This window comes from Bicyclus anynana, chromosome 1 (genome assembly GCF_947172395.1).
Source record: "Bicyclus anynana chromosome 1, ilBicAnyn1.1, whole genome shotgun sequence".
Classification (NCBI taxonomy): domain Eukaryota; kingdom Metazoa; phylum Arthropoda; class Insecta; order Lepidoptera; family Nymphalidae; genus Bicyclus; species Bicyclus anynana.
The window spans coordinates 8543754-8562004 of NC_069083.1; the positions used below are offsets into that span (position 1 = coordinate 8543754).

The window sequence follows — 18251 nt, forward strand, 5'->3', positions numbered from 1 at the left end:
CACGCGGACGAAGTCGCGGGCGTCCGCTAATTTTAAATATTCTCTTAAATCTTTTATTGTTTCGCTAGAGAGGTAAAAAGTTACGTGTCTATTGAAATTATTTTAATTGTAAATCAAAAAGTATTTGAAAGCGTACAATCTTAATTAATGTTTAATAGTGTTTCGCATTTTATCTTTATTTTTTACTAAGAATAACTTAAAAAGAAAAATGTTTTTAAAAACAGGCAATTTTGTATTATTACATCGACACTTAAAACGCATCATACACACTACTTGAGTTTATGATTACAATATTCCCAAGCAAGTGGAACGGAAATGACTGCAGTTGTGAATGAGATCGTTAGAAACCAAGTGGTACCCAGTAAAGGATAACCAGAGATGTACAAAATGGTTTTAAAAAAGCATTTAAATACAAAATGCAAAATACTTTTGAGATTTACTATTTCAAATGCAAAATACCAAATAGGTTTGCGTTTGGTATTTTAAATGCTAAATGCAAAATAGGTATTTTCAAAATACTTTTTCAAAATAAAATACCTTTTGACCTAATCACAGATAATTTGTATTTATCATGAGAAATAGAGACACAAAGCCGACCCGAACAAAAACGTTCGTCATAATGTTCGTCGTTTTCGTGTGACATTGTCACTCGTCAAGACTAAAGGCCAAGCGCGTGTCGGGCCACGCGCAGAGTAGAGTTCCGTAGATTAAATGAGCAGTTTAATACACAATGCACAAAAATACCGATAACGGTGTCCCACACCATGTGATAGAAGATAAAAAATTCATTCTTACTTTGCATGTAGGAAAGAACCCCAAAAACAACTTTTTTTCGAATTTTCTTTTTACTACTTTATAATCGTAATTAATATAACCAAATTTCAGCTTTCTAGTTTTAACAGACTCTGAGATATCTTATTTTATTTACAGCTTTACCTTTTTAATTAACTCATAATTAATTTTTAATGAATAATTTAACCTAAAAAATTATTATTCAAGATTTTATTATATGACTTTGTTTACATTTCAATATAGGTACACACTCATGCTAATTTACAGATTTCTAGTAATTATAGTCACTGCGCTAAGCCGCGGACGAACGGACGGACGGACGGACAGACAGACGGACATAGCTAAAAAGAACGCACATGGCTAGCAGGCGCTTCTATTGGTCAAATTCGGCAATACAAGCGTCATTCGTTCATTTCGTTTCTTTGACTGTTAATATTGGCTAAACTTAATCACAAAGTATTTTGCAATTTGAAATGAATATTAAAAATACAAAATACATCTCGAAAGGTATTTCAAATAAAATACAAAATGCTTTTTACTAAAAAGCATTTAAATGCAAAATACAAAATAGGTATTTTGCATTTTGTATTTGCATTTTAAATAGAAGTGTTTCAAATAAATCACATCTCTGAGGATAACAGCGTATTAGAGCACGTCGCCGCAAACGCTAAACACTAAAGAATCTAAACAGCCTTTAAGCAAAAAAACTTCTTGTTTTACCACTGCAGGCAAGTAGCCTATTCGTCCGAATCGCAGTATTGCCACGTTGAATGGCAAATGGCAATACTAATTCTCTGGCCTAATTACAGGCCAGCCTTCTGGTCATGACCATTTAAAAAACGTGTCAATTATAAACTTTGACCTATGTATCTAAGACTTTGACATTATAAAAATAATAAACTACTTTCTAAAAAGAAAATAGGTATTGACTACGCTGCTCAAAATAGCTAGAGGTCAGAGCCATAACCAAGCCAAGCCAGTGAAAATAAAAAAGTCACCATTGTTTAGGGATGCTCGATATTAGAAAAACATCGATATGCACTCTTACTGAGACTCCTAGAAATCAGAAAAATAATAAGAAAAAGTTAACATTCCTAGTATTTTTAGGGACACTTTGTAAAAAAAACTTGATAGTCATCTACTAATGAATATGCAATATTTAGTTGACGCTAGTACACCTTTTGCATGCTAGACAGCGCCCAAAAGAATAATTGACGTTTTGCTATTCTATTCAGGTAACATCGATGTCTCGATGATATCGAAGTCGTTAAACATCAAGTTAAACATCGATGTTTATTCAACATCGATGAATATCAATCATCCCTACCAGTCAGTGTTGCCAGAAGGTTACTTTTGTAACCTTTTAGGTGATTTTTTATGGTTCTAAGTGATGGTTACTTTTAGGTTACACTAATAAAAAGGTTACTTTTAGGTGTTTTTTTCGGATTTTTAGAAACAACTTTCTTATACGTAAAACGGACCTAGGAGGTCAATAGAGAAAATTATAAAAATTGTACCACATAAAATTGTCTACAAAAATGTATCTTGCAGTTTTCCTGTAAAATTAATCGTTTTCAGATTAGGAATACTTAGGTCGCGAAATATTTGCGTAAAACTGATTTTGTGACCTTTTGACGTTTGTAACCGTAATTGGCATAGCACCGTACTACAGGTACATACAAAAATTCAGTTTAGTAGGAATTATTCCCCAGATAAAACCTATTAAAACTGGACTAAAATTTTTATTAAATTCTCTTTTAAGTAGCACTGTATCAAAATGAATAAATCAAGAAATGCGGGAAAGTACTTAAAAAGTCATCGATGTTTCTCTATGCTAATACAACTAACATCATAATCTATCTTTAACTTTTATTATCTTTCCAGTAAAAAATATGAAAGGTTATTTTTTACACAAAAAGGTTACTTTTTTAATATATCTACTGGCAACACTGCTACCAGTGCTTCACTTCCAAAGACCTTCTTTGTTCACTTCATTTTTATTTGACAATGTCAATTTGACATCATCATTCTCATAAGTCAAACTCATTTGTCATGTCATGTCATTGACGTTTGTGAATTGTGCTGCATTGTGCTGTGCTGTGTGTGATAGGATTCAAAGATTACAGTGTATTATTGGAAATAGATAGGCTACTCGAACTTTTTTCGGAACGAATGTGATAGCGCCATCTAGTGACTAGATACGGTATTTTTAGTATAGTAAAAAGTATAAAAATAATAATGCATATTTTTTTTAAAAGAGAGACATTTTTGATTTTATAATAGTTGAAGAAACCAATTGAGAAAAACAAAAAAAAAAGACAAAAAGTTTTCCTTTGTTACCCCGGGCTCGAACTCAGGATTATTATATTGTATCTTTGTTATGCACCACTAGGCAAATGACTATGTGGAAAATCGTTGAAATTAATGTACACTTACTGTTTTTCTTTAATAATCCCTTTGCTTTAGAAATACAAACACATTCTTTCTATTACGCTTCAAAATTAAAAGGATAAATAATTCTTTTTTTTCGGTTTTTTTTCCGTACTTACACGGGTTTAATCTCTAAAAACATTCTAGTACGTACACATCTATGTAATTGTATTTACTATCCTGGAATCTTAAATCTAGGATGTAGATGGCGCTGCTTCATAAAGATTTCACGTTTTTCTAAGTTCCCATGGCATGATAGGATTAGTGTTCTGTGGTGAATGTGGTGTGTGTGACTGTAACTGTAATTGACTTTATAATTGTGAATATTTCACAATCACAAGAATAACAATACCATTAATGTCTCTAATCTAATGAAATATCTATATAAAAATAGAAACCCGTGAAGCGCACCTTAGTACTTGATTATTCTTACTCATCATGTCCAAGAGGCCGGCATCGGTTGTTTTTGAAGAACCGGAACAGAGTAAAAGGTCTGAGAAAAAGGAGGGAAAGAAACATTCCTTGGACTCTGACGAAGAGGATAGCGCTGCAGAGGAGGAACAGCAGAATGTCCTCAATGTTGACGATATAGAGGGAGAAGAAGATGGTGCTGGAGGAATGGAAGGTGAAGTAAGTGTAGTCACATAAACGGTTTTATTGTAGACTAGGTAGACACTATACATTACTTACTGCGTCACATTAAGAAGAGTATGTTTATACCAGTTCTGATGCATACAAATCTCAATCAGCATTTCATCAGATGCCTTAAAAATATGACATGCAAATGCAAATGCATAGCACCAAAACCTGCTCTTTAACATTGCCTGTTTATAAATTTTTATCTGACATACCCTTCAGAGTGTGCTTAGTAACTCTTGCAGAGCATTGAGACTGAAAATTGTGAGACAATTATGTAGCCAGCCAGTAACTTGCATGAAATATGTTGCTTTTACATTTCTAAATGGAATATCTAAGTACCTAACTAATTGAAATAAATGAATTTTGATTTTTAAGAAACAAAAAGTGCCCTTATGTGCTGCTAATATGTAAACAAGCAAAGAGAAAATATTGGATAGAAGCAGGCGTTACTTTGCAGAAGTTCATCATGAATATATAATGATTTATTTATTTTGCTATCCTCTGCAAAAAGTCAATGAACAAACCCATGCAACAACGTCACCCAGGTCTGACAAAATACTCTCCACGTATGTTTCACCCCGAAACCGGAGCATCCTTAGATGTTGACCATTGCACGTTGTAGAGTCAACATGGGTTTGTCAGCTTTTTACAGAGGAAAGCAAAATAAATAAATCATTATATATTGAAGAGAAAATAGACAAAATGTTGTCTAAAGGCGGCAGAGATGTTCCAGTCCTGTCTCTTTTGTACTAATACAATGAAAAAGATAGCGTTATTTCCTGTTGCACCACCATAGGTTGAATTTTGTTTATTTCTTTTCGAGAGATTATCTTGGTGGTTGCATGTTAGCACCACGTGGTGTCTATTCTCTTTCACATATGAAATGTGTATGTTTAAAACAAGTGAATAGGCATTATCTAGGAAACAGCACCTAACCTTAATCTTGATTGTAGTAATCTGCAAACTTATTTAATACTTTTCATATTTTCAGATTACTATAACACCATTCAATATGAAAGAAGAGTTGGAAGAAGGGCATTTTGATACTGAAGGACATTATCACTGGAAAAAAGAGAAAGAGATTAAAGATGGTTGGCTTGACAATATAGATTGGGTGAAAGTCAAAGGTAGACCTGAAGATAAATATAAGATTTTCAAAAATGAAGAATCAACATCAAAGGGCATTTTTGATGATTCAGACAGCGGTGAAGAAGAGAGTTATGAAAAGTATGATATCATACAGAATTACAAGGAAATCATACAGTTTATGAAACCTAAGGAGACCATTGCAAAAACCTTACAACGTCTCGGTAAGATTTTTTTTTAACAAAATATCTATTACTATTTGAATGTTCGGGATTGACTGTCCCTAATTAATGATAGAGTTAATACTAAGCTTATAGTACTTGCTTACTGCTTAGCAGAGCTTACTGTGCTGTGGGAGAATAACATTCCCAAGGACAATATAAAAGAGAATAAATATTATGACCTAACAAATAAACTAACTAAAAATGGCTATGTAGCAAGTTATTTATTAGAACTGTTATCTAAAGCTGCTCTAGTAGGATCAACTCAGACTCAAACCTAGAACCTTGTGATCTGAAGCCATCTCTTATAAATATTGGATAGAAGCAGGCGTTACTTTGCAGAAGTTCATCATGATTAGCAAAATAAATAAATTTTAATAAATAAATAATAAATATTAGTTTAGCAAAATAAATAAATCGTTATATAATCTCTTATAAGATTTATTTTGCAATTACTGCTTGTTTTAGTGTTATCAAACAAAAAAATATATTAAACTAAAAATTAAACATGTTATTGTTTTCTGTGTTCAGGTGCAAATTCAAAAATCTCAAGTGCAGAACGCTGGAAGCGAAAAAAAGCTGGCATCATTGATGAAAGTGGCAAAACTGTTACAAGAATTACTGAACTGGCAAATCAAATTCTAACTAAAGAGGGTAATATGGATATCTATCAGGAGACTTATGAAAAAATAAGTAGTATCCTTGCTAAAGAGAAATCGAAGAAAGATGATGCTCAATTGGATATGTATTCTGATGATTTTGATGAGAAGGAGAAAAGTAATATTGATAAAAAGGATCATGTTGAAACCAAAGAAAGTCCTGTAAAAGAGGAATCCCAAGAATTGAAATGGGAGTTCAAATGGACTCAAGACAATAATGCTGAAGTTTCAGGACCTCATACTACAGAACAAATGCAAAAGTGGGTCACAGAGGGATACTTCAAAACTGGTGTGTGGGTTAGAAAGTGTGGGGAAGACACACAGTTCTATAGCTCTAACAGAATTGATTTTGAACTTTATATGTAGTTATCTACTAATATGAAATACAAATTTATACAAAATACATAACATTAAACATATTTTAAGTGTGTGCTTTTATCAACTCAAAAAATTTCATTTCTTAATTTCAAGTAATTAATTCTAAGCAAGTCTGCCACCAGTTCATTAAGCAATTTTAATACTTAGCCTATCCAGTATCCTATGAACATAAATTTTAGGATTACTACATAATTTGTAGCAGACAGATTATGTTCAAAATACCCAAGAGCCATGGTAGCTTTTGGAGGGTGTGGGTTCAAGTCCAGTCAGGGGCATGCACCTCCGACTTTCAGTAGTGTGATTTTTTTTTAAATATCATGTGTCTTAAATGGTGAAGGAAAAAACATTGTGAGGAAACCTGGATACCTGAGAATTTTCTCTGTGTGTGAAGTCTGCCAATCTGCATTTGGCAAGCGTGGTGGACTATTGGCCTGACCCCTCTCATTCAGAGAGGAGACTCGTGCTCAGCAGCGAGCGGATGGGTTGATGATGATGATGCCTCATGTTCAGAATGTACCTACTCGAAGTTTGGTGCGTACTATATTATGTGTATGTAACTAACCTTGCCTTGTTCTGTTCATCTAGTTGTCTACTTACCACAACCTCTTAAGCGATTCCATAATGTTTCGACATTTCGTGCCCTGGCCTCTGAGGGCCATTAATCCTTTATCACAGAATTGTTTTGTACAGGGACTTTGGATTGGACGTCATCAACGTCAATCATTTTACTCAGTCAATTCGTACAACTTATGGTGGTAACATTGTTTACGTTATCACCCTGGTTCATTATAGTCTAGTATATCTGCGAAATTATTTATTCCTAGAAATTTTTAGTAAAAATTCTCAGCCTGGATTGGTTTTGGTGGTGTTACATCCCCGGAAGCACGTAAAGCGTTCAGTCCCGGACAATAACGTTAACATCTGATAGTGACCGGTAAAGATTCTAACATTAACACCCTTATAGCTTGGCAAGTTCGTTGATGAAGGACTGTGCGGGTGTGAAATCGTGCACGCAGGCAGAGGGAAGGACTGTGCGGGTATGAAGTTGTGCGCGCGGGGGTGGGGGGGCATCGCGCGCAGACCATCGGCGATGTTACTAACGAAGTTTCCAAGCTGTAGACTGAGCCCACCGACCCACATTGGAGCAGCGTGGTGGGTCTAATCACCTTGTCCACTCTCCTATAATAAGGGAGGCCGGTTCTTATAGTGGGCGGTTAAAATATGCTAATAATGATTAATGATATATGCAATAATTGAAGGAACAAGGAAAGGTGTTGCAAAGCGCAAATCTCGAGAACGGCTGGACTGATTTGGCTAATTCTTTTTTGAATATTCTTTGAAGTATGACGATATTTTTTACGTAGGGTAGGGTGGGAGTAGGGAAGGGTAGGGGTAGGGAAGAAGCACACATAAGTCAAAGCGAAGCTTGACCGCCAGTAATTAATATAATTTATTTATTGTACTACAATTACGTAACATTAGTATAAAAAAATATTATAATTTAAGGTTTACAACGTTTTGAAGTTATAGTGGTGATAGATAATGAGAGTATGCCGAGCACTGCGCTGCCTCCGCAAGCATACGTCAGAACGCCTCGGTAGTACTGCGGGCAATCCAGCACATCGTCGCATTTGCTGCAAACAAAATTGAATATTAACAAAGCGCAAAGTACCTATAGTCCTTATCATGAAAGAAGTCCCCCAGACGCGAGAGACAATTCTGTACATGAAGTATATTTCCAAAATAACTAGTGATGGATAACTAACGCCAAAAATGCAAAAAAAATGTCTGTCTGTCTGTCTGTATGTTCGTTATAGAAACAAAAACTACTCGACGGATTTTAACGAAACTTGGTACAATGGGGATGATGACTAGGTTTGAATATATGGATTTTTATGATACATTCGGGTAAATAGGGTCAATGTTAACTAATGTATATATAAAAAGCAAAGATTGTCTGGATATTTACAAAATAAATAAGATTATAAAATTTCAAAATCTATTTATTTTTCAGGGATCCGCGGCGGCGCCGCAAATCTGACCCTTTAAATCCCTATAGCTCCGAAAGTAATGATCGTAGATACCCTGTTCCTTTTACAAAATTGCTTTACTATTACAATTTAAAAAACTGTATATAAATTAAGAGTACGCTACTCCTGGGCAGGTTATAGTATACTTTTCATCACACTATGGTTTATAGGAGCAGAGCAGTGAAAGGAAATGTTGGGAAAACGGGAGAAGTTACTCCATTTTTTAAGCTTCCGTCGCCTGTTGGGTAGGGTAGGGGTAGTTGATAGTTTACATCGACTTTTACGCGGACTAAGTCGCGGGCGTCCGCAAGTCTTGTTTGGCATTCATTGTCATTTGATAATGGCGGTCTTATTGCCATTTGTGTAAGGCACTGTCAATTTTAGTTCAGGTTTTAGCCTCGGCACTTCTTTCATGAAAAGGACTCTAGTTGAGTTGATAGTATAAACTTGTAACATCGTTTTTTTTTAGTCTTTACAAGTTAGCCTTTGACTATAATCTCACCTGAATGTAAGTGATGGTGCATTCTAAGATGGAAGCGGGCTAAATTGTTAGGAGGAGGATGAAAATCCACACCCTTTTACAGTTTCTACACGGCATCGTACTGGAACGCTAAATCGCTTGGCGGTACGTCTTTGCCGGTAGGGAGGTAACTAGCCACGGCCGAAGCCTCCCACCAGTCTGACCTGGTGAAACGACGACTCTGCCTACTTCTCACTCCATAATTGTGCAACGTATGGCAGGCCACGATGTGTGTGGCATATACGATGCAAACTTTATGACGTTTCGGAACATCATGCTTTAGGCAGCGTACCTAATACGATTTTTAGGTATCAACGGTAACTTAGCACCCGCGCGCGCTTAATTTCCGAGACTGCATAAAGTTTGCATCAAATTGGTGCTAACATGCGACCAAGTGAACAGAAACAGTTAAGAAGTCGTCCAATGGCGGCGGCGTAGTCTCAGGCTTATCTTTTTCGTTTCAGCGCAATGAAAGAGATAGCGGTATTTTCAGTTGCACCGCCATTGGTTGCTATTTCTCTTGACGAGATTATCTCGTTGGTCGCATGTTAGCCTTAATCTAGTCGAGTTTACTTCGGCAATAATAACGTGAGTTTTTGCTGTAAGTATTTAAAATTTCATTATTATACGAGTGCATGCCCCGGACCGGATTCGAACCCACACCTTCCGGAATCGGAGGCAGAGGTTACATCCACTCGGCTATCACGGCTCTCCAACTTTGCAGTTATGTTTTTTATGAAATGAAATATCACGTGTCTCAAACGGCGAAGGAAAAACATCCTGAGGGAACCTGCATACTATAGAGAATTTTCTTAATTCTCTGCGTGTGTGAAGTTTGCCAATCCGCATTAGGCCAGCGTGGTGGACTATTGGCTTAACTCCTCTCATTCTGACTCGAGCTCAGCAGTGCGCCCATATGGGTTGATAATGATGATGAGGTAAATGGTATCCTATGCTATCCATATTCACAATCGACAAACTTATTAAACATATTTTGTCTTCTTATATGCGTGTAATATGCGTGACAAATTCGTATTTAGCTCCATTTCAAATTATACAATAATATGAATAGGTAGGTAGGTAGATATTTTAAGAAAAATTAAACGGTTCTCTTGTATAGAGTGGCTTACAAAGAGACGAATCTCAATGTACACAGTTGTCTTTGTATTTCTATAAGAATAGTATTCTTTACTTATGTATTTTAATACATAACGTGAGTTGACTCATGTTATGTATTTTTTTTTGTTTTATTTTATAATAGCGTGTACAGTAACAATTGTACCTACCGACATTTTATTTAACAACTTATTTAATTTCAATTATTTCTGTATTTTTAAATGAGGTGTTTTAACTTTTAACCTCCTCGCCTCGTTTGTCCTGTGTTTAAGCTACGTGACTTCGGATCACGGGTTCGAGTCTGGGTTTTGGCTTTGCAATATTGAGTTTTTCTTTCTTTTAAGAAATTCTCAGCCTGGGTTTGGGAATTCAATAGCTTTGTTTGTTAAGTTTATGCAAACCCAAATTGGAGGCAATTTTATTGAAATTCGTTCAACACTGGAAAGCTACATTATTAGCGAGTAACATAGGCTATATTTTATCCCCGTCGTTCCACAGGCTACGCGGATGTAACCGCGACGACCTCCGCTAGTATCTATGCTCTAAAGTTACTTTATGGTATACTGAGAAACTTACTAGTTTTCTATGGCCACCACAGCTATTCCAGTCACTAACTTGTCAGCAAACGTCACTATGGAGTATATCAAAGCGCCCTGGTGCGAATGTGGTCCTATCAAATCTGCAGTGACGCATAGACTTGAAACTAGAGTGATCGAACTGCCAGCTCCTGAAAAGTATGAAAGTAATCATGAATCGCCAAACCAGGAACCCATTGGCATTGATTCACATCACATCACACACTTGTCGAAACATCGGCGAATAATAATAATACTTAAGATGATAATAATAATTCAGTAAATGGTCCTAAAGCGAAAACACTAACACCTTAAGAAGCTTTAGCTTATCTGCTGGATCAAGGGTTGGATACACAAGGCAGTGATTCTTGAAACGGCGCGTATTGTGAGGAGGTTCCTCACTCTGGAGCCCTGACCGCCAGTTTCTTGGGTACTCAAATGTCCCACAGCGGGGGGGTTGATTTTTTTTATAAATTTTGTATTAACATTGTTGAGAATTATAAAAAAAGAACATATAAATAAATTATAGAATCACCGGATGAGTTATTATCCCAATGTTGTAGGATGTACCTAGATGTTAGGATTCGTAAAACGCTTTGCGTCTTCTTTTCTCATAGATAAGTTTGGAATTACTCTTCCCATTTTAATTTTTTGATTCTTATCACTTGGGTTTTTGCAACAACATTGAATAGGCATCCTCTAGGCAAGCTTGTCGCATCTTAGACCATAATATCTATACCACCAGGTGAGACCACGGTCAAACGCCTATATTGAATTTATAAAAAATTTTAATAAAAAAAATTCAACCGACTTCCACGTCAAAAAATAACTTTAACTAAAAAGCAAAAAATAACATCCTACCTATGTGCTACCTTCTGATCAGTTTGAAGGCGGTGCCAAGCCAGTGGTGTTTTAATTAAACACGTTTTAACTACAAAATTTCTGTGGTTCTTTCAGAAACAGCTTTAATTAAAACACGACACTGGCTTGGCACCGCCTTCAAACTGATCAGAAGGTAGCACATAGGTAGGATGTTATTTTTTTGCTTTTTAGTTAAAGTTATTTTTTGACGTGGAAGTCGGTTGAATTTTTTTTATTAAAATTTTTATTTTTTTATTTTTAGTGTTAGCATACCTACTGCGTGTGTACAGTCACAACCTACCTAAGTGGAAAGTTCTTATCAATACAAAATTATCAAGTCCAAACACAAGGTAGCTACTGGAAGCCGTCGAGGAGTTCTCTTCACTATCCCTCGTCTTCATCATCAGACCCTTAATACAGTCACAATCCATCTAGGTGGAAAGTTCTCATCAACACAAATTTATCAAGTCCAAACACAAGGTAGCTACTGTGAACCGTCGAGGAGTTCTCTTCACTGTCCCTCGTCTTCATCATCAGACCCTTAATACAGTCACAATCCATCTAGGTGGAAAGTTCTCATCAACACAAATTTATCAAGTCCAAACACAAGGTAGCTACTGTGAACCGTCGAGGAGTTCTCTTCACTGCCCCTCGTCTTCATCATCAGACCCTTAATACAGTCACAATCCATCTAGGTGGAAAGTTCTCATCAACACAAATTTATCAAGTCCAAACACAAGGTAGCTACTGTAAACCGTCGAGAAGTTCTCTTCACTGTCCCTCGTCTTCATCACCAGACCCTTAATACAGTCACAGTCCATCTAGGTGGAAAGTTCTCATCAATACAAATTTATCAAGTCCAAACACGAGGTAGCTACTGTGAACCGTCGAGGAGTTCTCTTCTCTGTCCCTCGTCTTCATCACCAGACCCTTAATACAGTCACAACCCATATAGGTGGAAAGTACTCATCAATACAAATTAATCAAGCCCAAACAAAAGGTGACTGCTGTAAATCGTTGACGAGTTCCATCGTCTGTGTTTCGGCTCCATCATCAGACCAACTCCAAACCTTCATAAAATTGTAGTGGTTTAAAATACCTTATGGAAACACTAACAAACGCACTAGCCGTCTCTACAACTTTTGAAAGTTCCCCTCAATTTCTCCAGGATGCCATCATCAGATCCTGACATGAAAAAAATGGGACCACCCTGGAAGTAAACCCTTCAAAACAAAAAAAGACTTTTCAAAATCGGTCCATAATTGACGGAATTATCGCTGGACATACATAAAAAAAAAAAAAAAAAAAAAAAAACATACATACAGCCGAACGTAGAACCTCCTCCTTTTTGGAAGTCGGTTAAAAATATTAGATATACGTAAATATATTTTGAATAACATTTTAAGTACCTATATTAAAAAAAAAAACAAATTTAAGACAATTATGTTATGTAATTGTACCTTCATTTCTAATTTTTTTGACAGTGCACATCGAGTATACCTATAGCTTGGCAAGTTCGTTGATGACACTCCCATGATATGTGAGCGACGGGAGGGGAAGGACTGCGCGGGTATGAAGTCGTGCGCGCGGGTCAGAAGGAAGGACTTCGCGGACCATCGGGAGTGTTACGAACGAATTTGCCAATCTGTAGTTGTAGGAATGTAAATATCAGATGTTACCTATTAAAGTGGCCACCAAATAAATCTGTACAACATGCGCGTCTGGGCTTATTGCTAATGCGATCCACATACAGCTCACTAAACTGAGAAAACTGCCAATCAGGTACGCCACCTAAAACGGAAATATTGTAATAATTATTATTAAAAACTCATGTTTTTATTAATTCATTGGTTACTTTAATAAAGTATTATTTTTTACAAGTTGACTACAACGGTACAACCTCACCTGATTGTACGTGATGATGCAGTCTTAGATAGAAGCGGGCTAACTTGTTAGGGGGAGGATGAAAATTCACACCCCTTTCGGTCTCTACACGAAATCGCACCAGAATGCTAAATCGCTTGGCGGTGTGTCTTTGCCGGTAGGGTGGTAACTAGCCACGACCGAAGTCATCCACCAGCCAGACCTGGATCAAATCATGAAAACCTCAATCGACCCAGCCAGGGATCTAACCCAGGACCTCCGTTGTCTAAGTCCACCGCGCATACCACTGCGCCACGGAGGCCGTAAATTATTATTAACTAGAGTGCGCCCGCGACTTCATCCGCACTTAGACCTCCTTAATCCGACCCTATGGCAAAATCTTTTTCTACCGGACCTCTATTAACCTACGTCCCTGGTAAATTTCATTTTTGCACGTCAAGCGATTTCCGAGTTTTCTTGATGAATGACCTTTCTCATTTATATATTTAGATTAAAAAGTTTACTTTGTGTGAGTACCTCCTAAACAGGAGCGATATACGTCTAGCTATTGACGCGGGTTTTATGCAAGTTTTTCGGGAGAAGTTAAGTTAAATTCTACGATGGAGATAAGACGAGCTAACTCGGAGATGTCAGACACACAAATCTTATTTGTGTGATTTTACTTGTAGTTATATTAAACTTACTAGCTGACGTCGCGCGGACAGTACTGGCAAAATGGCACAGGCCTTTGCCTCTGGCTCAATACGACCCGAGAGGTCGTGAATCCAGAAGTAATCTAACATAAAAAAAATCTAATGAAAATTTTTTTTTATGGGGCCGCAACGATTTGTCACAGGCCCCAGAAGGTACAGTTACGACACTAGTAGGAACATATGGTGGTTATATTTTATAAAGAAACGACGAAAATAGGTACGTCTATCATAGTACTTCGAGCTTACCTGGTGACCGATTTTATTGATGTTGCTTTTTAAAAGAAAGGAGAAAAATAGTGACGAAATGTAAAGTACGAGCGGCACGCTGGCAACTAGCTCAGAGCCCTCGGCGGCAGCGTTCGCGTTTACTGACAATCGCTCTTCTAAGAAAAGCGGAACGTAAACAAGACTCAACGCCCAGTATAACCTCGAGAAAACGTACCTGAAAAATTATGTAAATCGTTAGAACATTTTTATATAGCCTATTATATCTACAGAACGAGTGCCTGGATGGCCAGAATTCTATCACTTTTATAAAAGTTGAAAGTCTTTTAACCCATTTTCGTACAATAGACAACTGGAGTTTGGGACGTGGCTTTGGGAAATAGCAATAGCAGGGTTACAGATATAAAGCGCATTTTTTTATATTTAATCATGCCCCCCATCTAAATCTAAGCTGTAGCTTGGGCAATCTCTGGTTCTCTGGAGAAGGGTTGCCCGTTGCCTTAGACAATATTTTAAAATTAAATAAAATGTAAGTATTTTAAATAGCATCACAGTATATTTTAGGTAGGCAACTTAACTGTACATTTTTACCCAACTGCAAGAAAGTTTATATTTTTCTTGTAAGTATGTATGTACTTATGTAATATTCTTTATTACCTCGCTATCAACCCATATACGGCTCACTGCTGAGCTCGGGTCTCCTCTTAGAATGAGCGGGGTTAGGCCAATAGTCCACCACGCTGGCCCAATATGGATTGGCGGACTCCACACACGCAGAGAATTGAGAAATTCTCTGGTATGCAGGTTTCCTCACGATGTTTTCCTTCACCGTTAGAGACACGTGATATTTAATTTCTTAAAATGCACACAACTTTAAAGTTGGAGGTGCATGCCCCAGACCGGATTCGAAACCACACCCTCCGGAATCGGAGGCAGAGGTCATATCCACTGGGCTATCACGGCTCTCATTTATTACCTTATATATTACCTCATATCTTCCAAACCACGGAACAGATTTACGTAATAAAGATATCGTTAGATTTGTTTTAATAACTCAAGAGCTCTTACATAGGTGAAGTTAAAAAAATACCAACACGACGACAGTGAGACTATAACTAACACGCTATAGACTCGAGGTGAAAAAAAACTTTGAATATTACAATATGGGTATCAAATTCAAGGGCTCATCAAGAGGATTTCAAAATTGTATGGTACCCAGTTAGAAAAACGTCATTTCTTATTCGCTATACAAAATACGTGAGGCGGATGACTAGGTGCGAGCAGGTTAGGAAGTCGGGTTTTTTTTTAATTATTTGATTGTTATTATTTTTTTATTATTTTTCCTGAGTTTTGTGTTCTAGACACGAGTCTTTTAAAATCTATGAGTGGAGCTACTATGACGCGATCAGTTTTATTTTTCTGTTATATATTAAGACAAACTTCCTCGCCAATCGGCATAATTACGAGTAGGTACTTACACCATTGAAAATTCATTAGTAAATGGCTTATTTAAATTTAAAATAAGTACTCACAACAAACTCGTTTGATATAACAAAGGCATTTGCAAAAAATGCATAATTTTAGACTTCGCTGATAATATTGTAGAATCCTTTTCACCGGTTTCCACTGCATGCCCATTCTCTTTAGGTTTCTCTTCTATAGGAGGTTTAAGTTTAAAGAAAATATGGAATATTATGCAGGAAGCTATTCCTAAGGTAGATATTATTAGTGATACATCCTGTGGAGAGAAATAACACTTCAGAATTATTCGATTTAAAAGATCACTTAGTGTACGTAGGCACATAAAACCTTTGAAACCTCATCAGCTCCTCAGTCATGGACTCATGGGGCTAGACTGACCTACGAGAGGTTTTGGATTCGATGCCCAACCGTTATATTTCTGTCGTATATAATCTTAGGCGATTTTCGCCTTTGGAGGTAAAAGGAATATTGATCAAGCTAAAAGATGACAAATACTTAAGATTATTACATAATAAAAATAAACTACTCCACGAGAGTTTTTATATCAATATTAATAATCTGACACAGTATAGAACTATTAAACTAATAAAACTATGAGTCCTTCAAAAAAGACAAACCATAAAACAACGGTACAAACTAGAATTATCCATTTAAATGAGTTCTTGACAATTCTCGTAGATTAATTTAATTAGTTTAGGGTAGATTAGAAGGGTTTGAGCAGAAATATCGGAATTATAGTTATTACCCGGAATTTGTAATCATCCGACGGTCCAATAAACGTGCTGTAATTGGTCGCTCTCAAAACTACCCACGTTATGAAGTAAACAGTGAGACTCGATATTACTGAAGCCATATATCTGGAACAAATTACAGGAGTAAACAGGAGTTACCCTATTTACCTTATTTTCTAAACTACATACTCGTATGTGTCGCCACTACAAATGGTAATTTATGTTACGTATTATTGAGTAAGGGTCCAGGGTTTATGCTTATGGTTATGTACCTTCAGAATATAAGGCTCCTAACAAGTTAGCCCGCTTCCATCTTATACTCAATCAAAAGGCCGCTTCCATCTTATACTCAATCAGTAAGGAAGTAAAATCTGCGCAATATTTTTTTTTGGAATTAGTAAATAGTGGTTAGATTCAATTTGAACTTTAACCACTACTTGATCCGTTCAAAATAAAGTTTTCAGGAAGCTAGGCATCGCAGAAATCTGCACCGCTACGTCGTTGGTATTCATCGGACGCGTATTATGCGGTTTAGTTCCTCTTTCCACTGTTCGCTCTGCAAAGATGTGGAATGCTCTTCCAGCTTCCGTTTTCCCCACCACCTACAATATGGGTATCTATCTTCAAGTCAAGAGTGAATAGGCATCTTCTAGGCAAGCGCGTTCCACCATAGGCTGCATCATCGCTTACTATCAGGCGTGATTGCAGCTAAGCGCTTGCTTATACAAATTAAAAAAAAAATAAAGTTAGTTATCTATCTACCTTATAGACGTCAACTCTGATCGTATTTGTAGATTGTCTGTAATGGATGGTATAATCGCCAGGTGGGAGATTTGCACTACAGCCCAACCTATTTGGAAGAAGATGACCAGAATAGCGTAATAAAAGGGCATCCACCAGGACAAGTACTCGGTGTTGATGCCAGGCCTGCAACCCCAGCATCGTATGAACAACAGGGGAAATGTACACGTTACAACCGCGCAACCTGAAAATTGTGCATTGTATTAGTTACTTAATAAGTATCTTATTATAAAAAGCTTCGACCAACGCCTTATGAAGCTTTCGCTTAACTGCTGGATCAAGGGTCGGATAGAGAAGGCAGTTATTCTTGAGACGGCGCGTATTGTGACGAGGTTTCCTGCCCTGAGCACCGAGTGCTTGGGCACCCAATTGTCCCGCAGCGGGAGGGTTATTCTTTTTTTTTTAATTTTAATAGTGTCATTAAAAAGTGTTCAAAATTAAAAAAAAAAAAACATAAGCAAACAAATGAGAGAAAAAATCAAGTTTTTATTTTGTAAATAATAGGTTGCTTAGCATATTAACTTGCTAGCATGTTTTTATGTAATCTTTATTTTCTTCCTGATGCAATAAGTTACAGGAGAGAGACCACTGATTTTTCTTTTTAGGTCTATTTTGAAAATCGTTATTTTTAAATTAGATAACAGCAGTCTATCTCAGACTTCAGTCACTTTTTAGAAATCCACCATATGATAAGTTACTAAAGAAAATTTAAAACAAATGACAACGTAGGTACATATTTTAATGGTAATGTAAGTAATCTAATTAATTTACATTAGGTAAATTAATTTACATAGAATTTACATTATAAATGTGATGGTTTAATATTCGTCGCTCCATCACGATAATTTAGGTAAATCCCAATATTCCCACAGTATCTAAACAGGCCAAACCGGGAGGCAAGTAGTTATAAGAGTATAAACAATCTACCTACCTATTAAATGCCAAAACTTCTTAGTGCTGTATTTGTCAGCTAAAACGCCAACAACTGGAGTGGCAAGTGCATCGACCACTTGACCTGCAATGGGATAAAAAACATTACATAAAGGAAAATCTTTCCAAATAATAAGATACAACTACGTTAGGCAAATTACAATTACTATGAAACACGGCTAAAACTCCGTGACTCAAC

At 36.6% G+C, this 18251-nt stretch overlaps 2 protein-coding genes across 3 annotated transcripts in view; one reads left to right on the forward strand and one right to left on the reverse strand.

Annotated features, from left to right (window-relative positions):
• Positions 1-3490: 3490 nt before the first annotated feature.
• On the forward strand, positions 3491-6246 carry LOC112055989 (CD2 antigen cytoplasmic tail-binding protein 2 homolog). The gene is made up of 3 exons (XM_024096306.2): positions 3491-3852; positions 4853-5171; positions 5700-6246. Exons 1-3 carry the CDS (start codon positions 3661-3663, stop codon positions 6191-6193), a joined length of 1005 nt encoding a protein of 334 aa, XP_023952074.2. The 5' UTR covers positions 3491-3660; the 3' UTR covers positions 6194-6246.
• Positions 6247-7631: 1385 nt separating this feature from the next.
• LOC112055991 (major facilitator superfamily domain-containing protein 12) overlaps positions 7632-18251 on the reverse strand; it is a 69783-nt gene continuing 59163 nt past the window's right edge. For both annotated transcript variants that reach the window (XM_052881494.1, XM_052881491.1), the window contains 8 exons: positions 18054-18137; positions 17084-17306; positions 16336-16447; positions 15641-15846; positions 14130-14325; positions 12987-13098; positions 10448-10598; positions 7632-7839 (listed from right to left, as the gene is read on the reverse strand). In XM_052881494.1, the coding sequence (XP_052737454.1) occupies positions 7707-7839; positions 10448-10598; positions 12987-13098; positions 14130-14325; positions 15641-15846; positions 16336-16447; positions 17084-17306; positions 18054-18137 (1217 nt within the window). In that variant the 3' untranslated portion in view covers positions 7632-7706. The remainder of the gene's footprint in view (positions 7840-10447; positions 10599-12986; positions 13099-14129; positions 14326-15640; positions 15847-16335; positions 16448-17083; positions 17307-18053; positions 18138-18251) is intronic.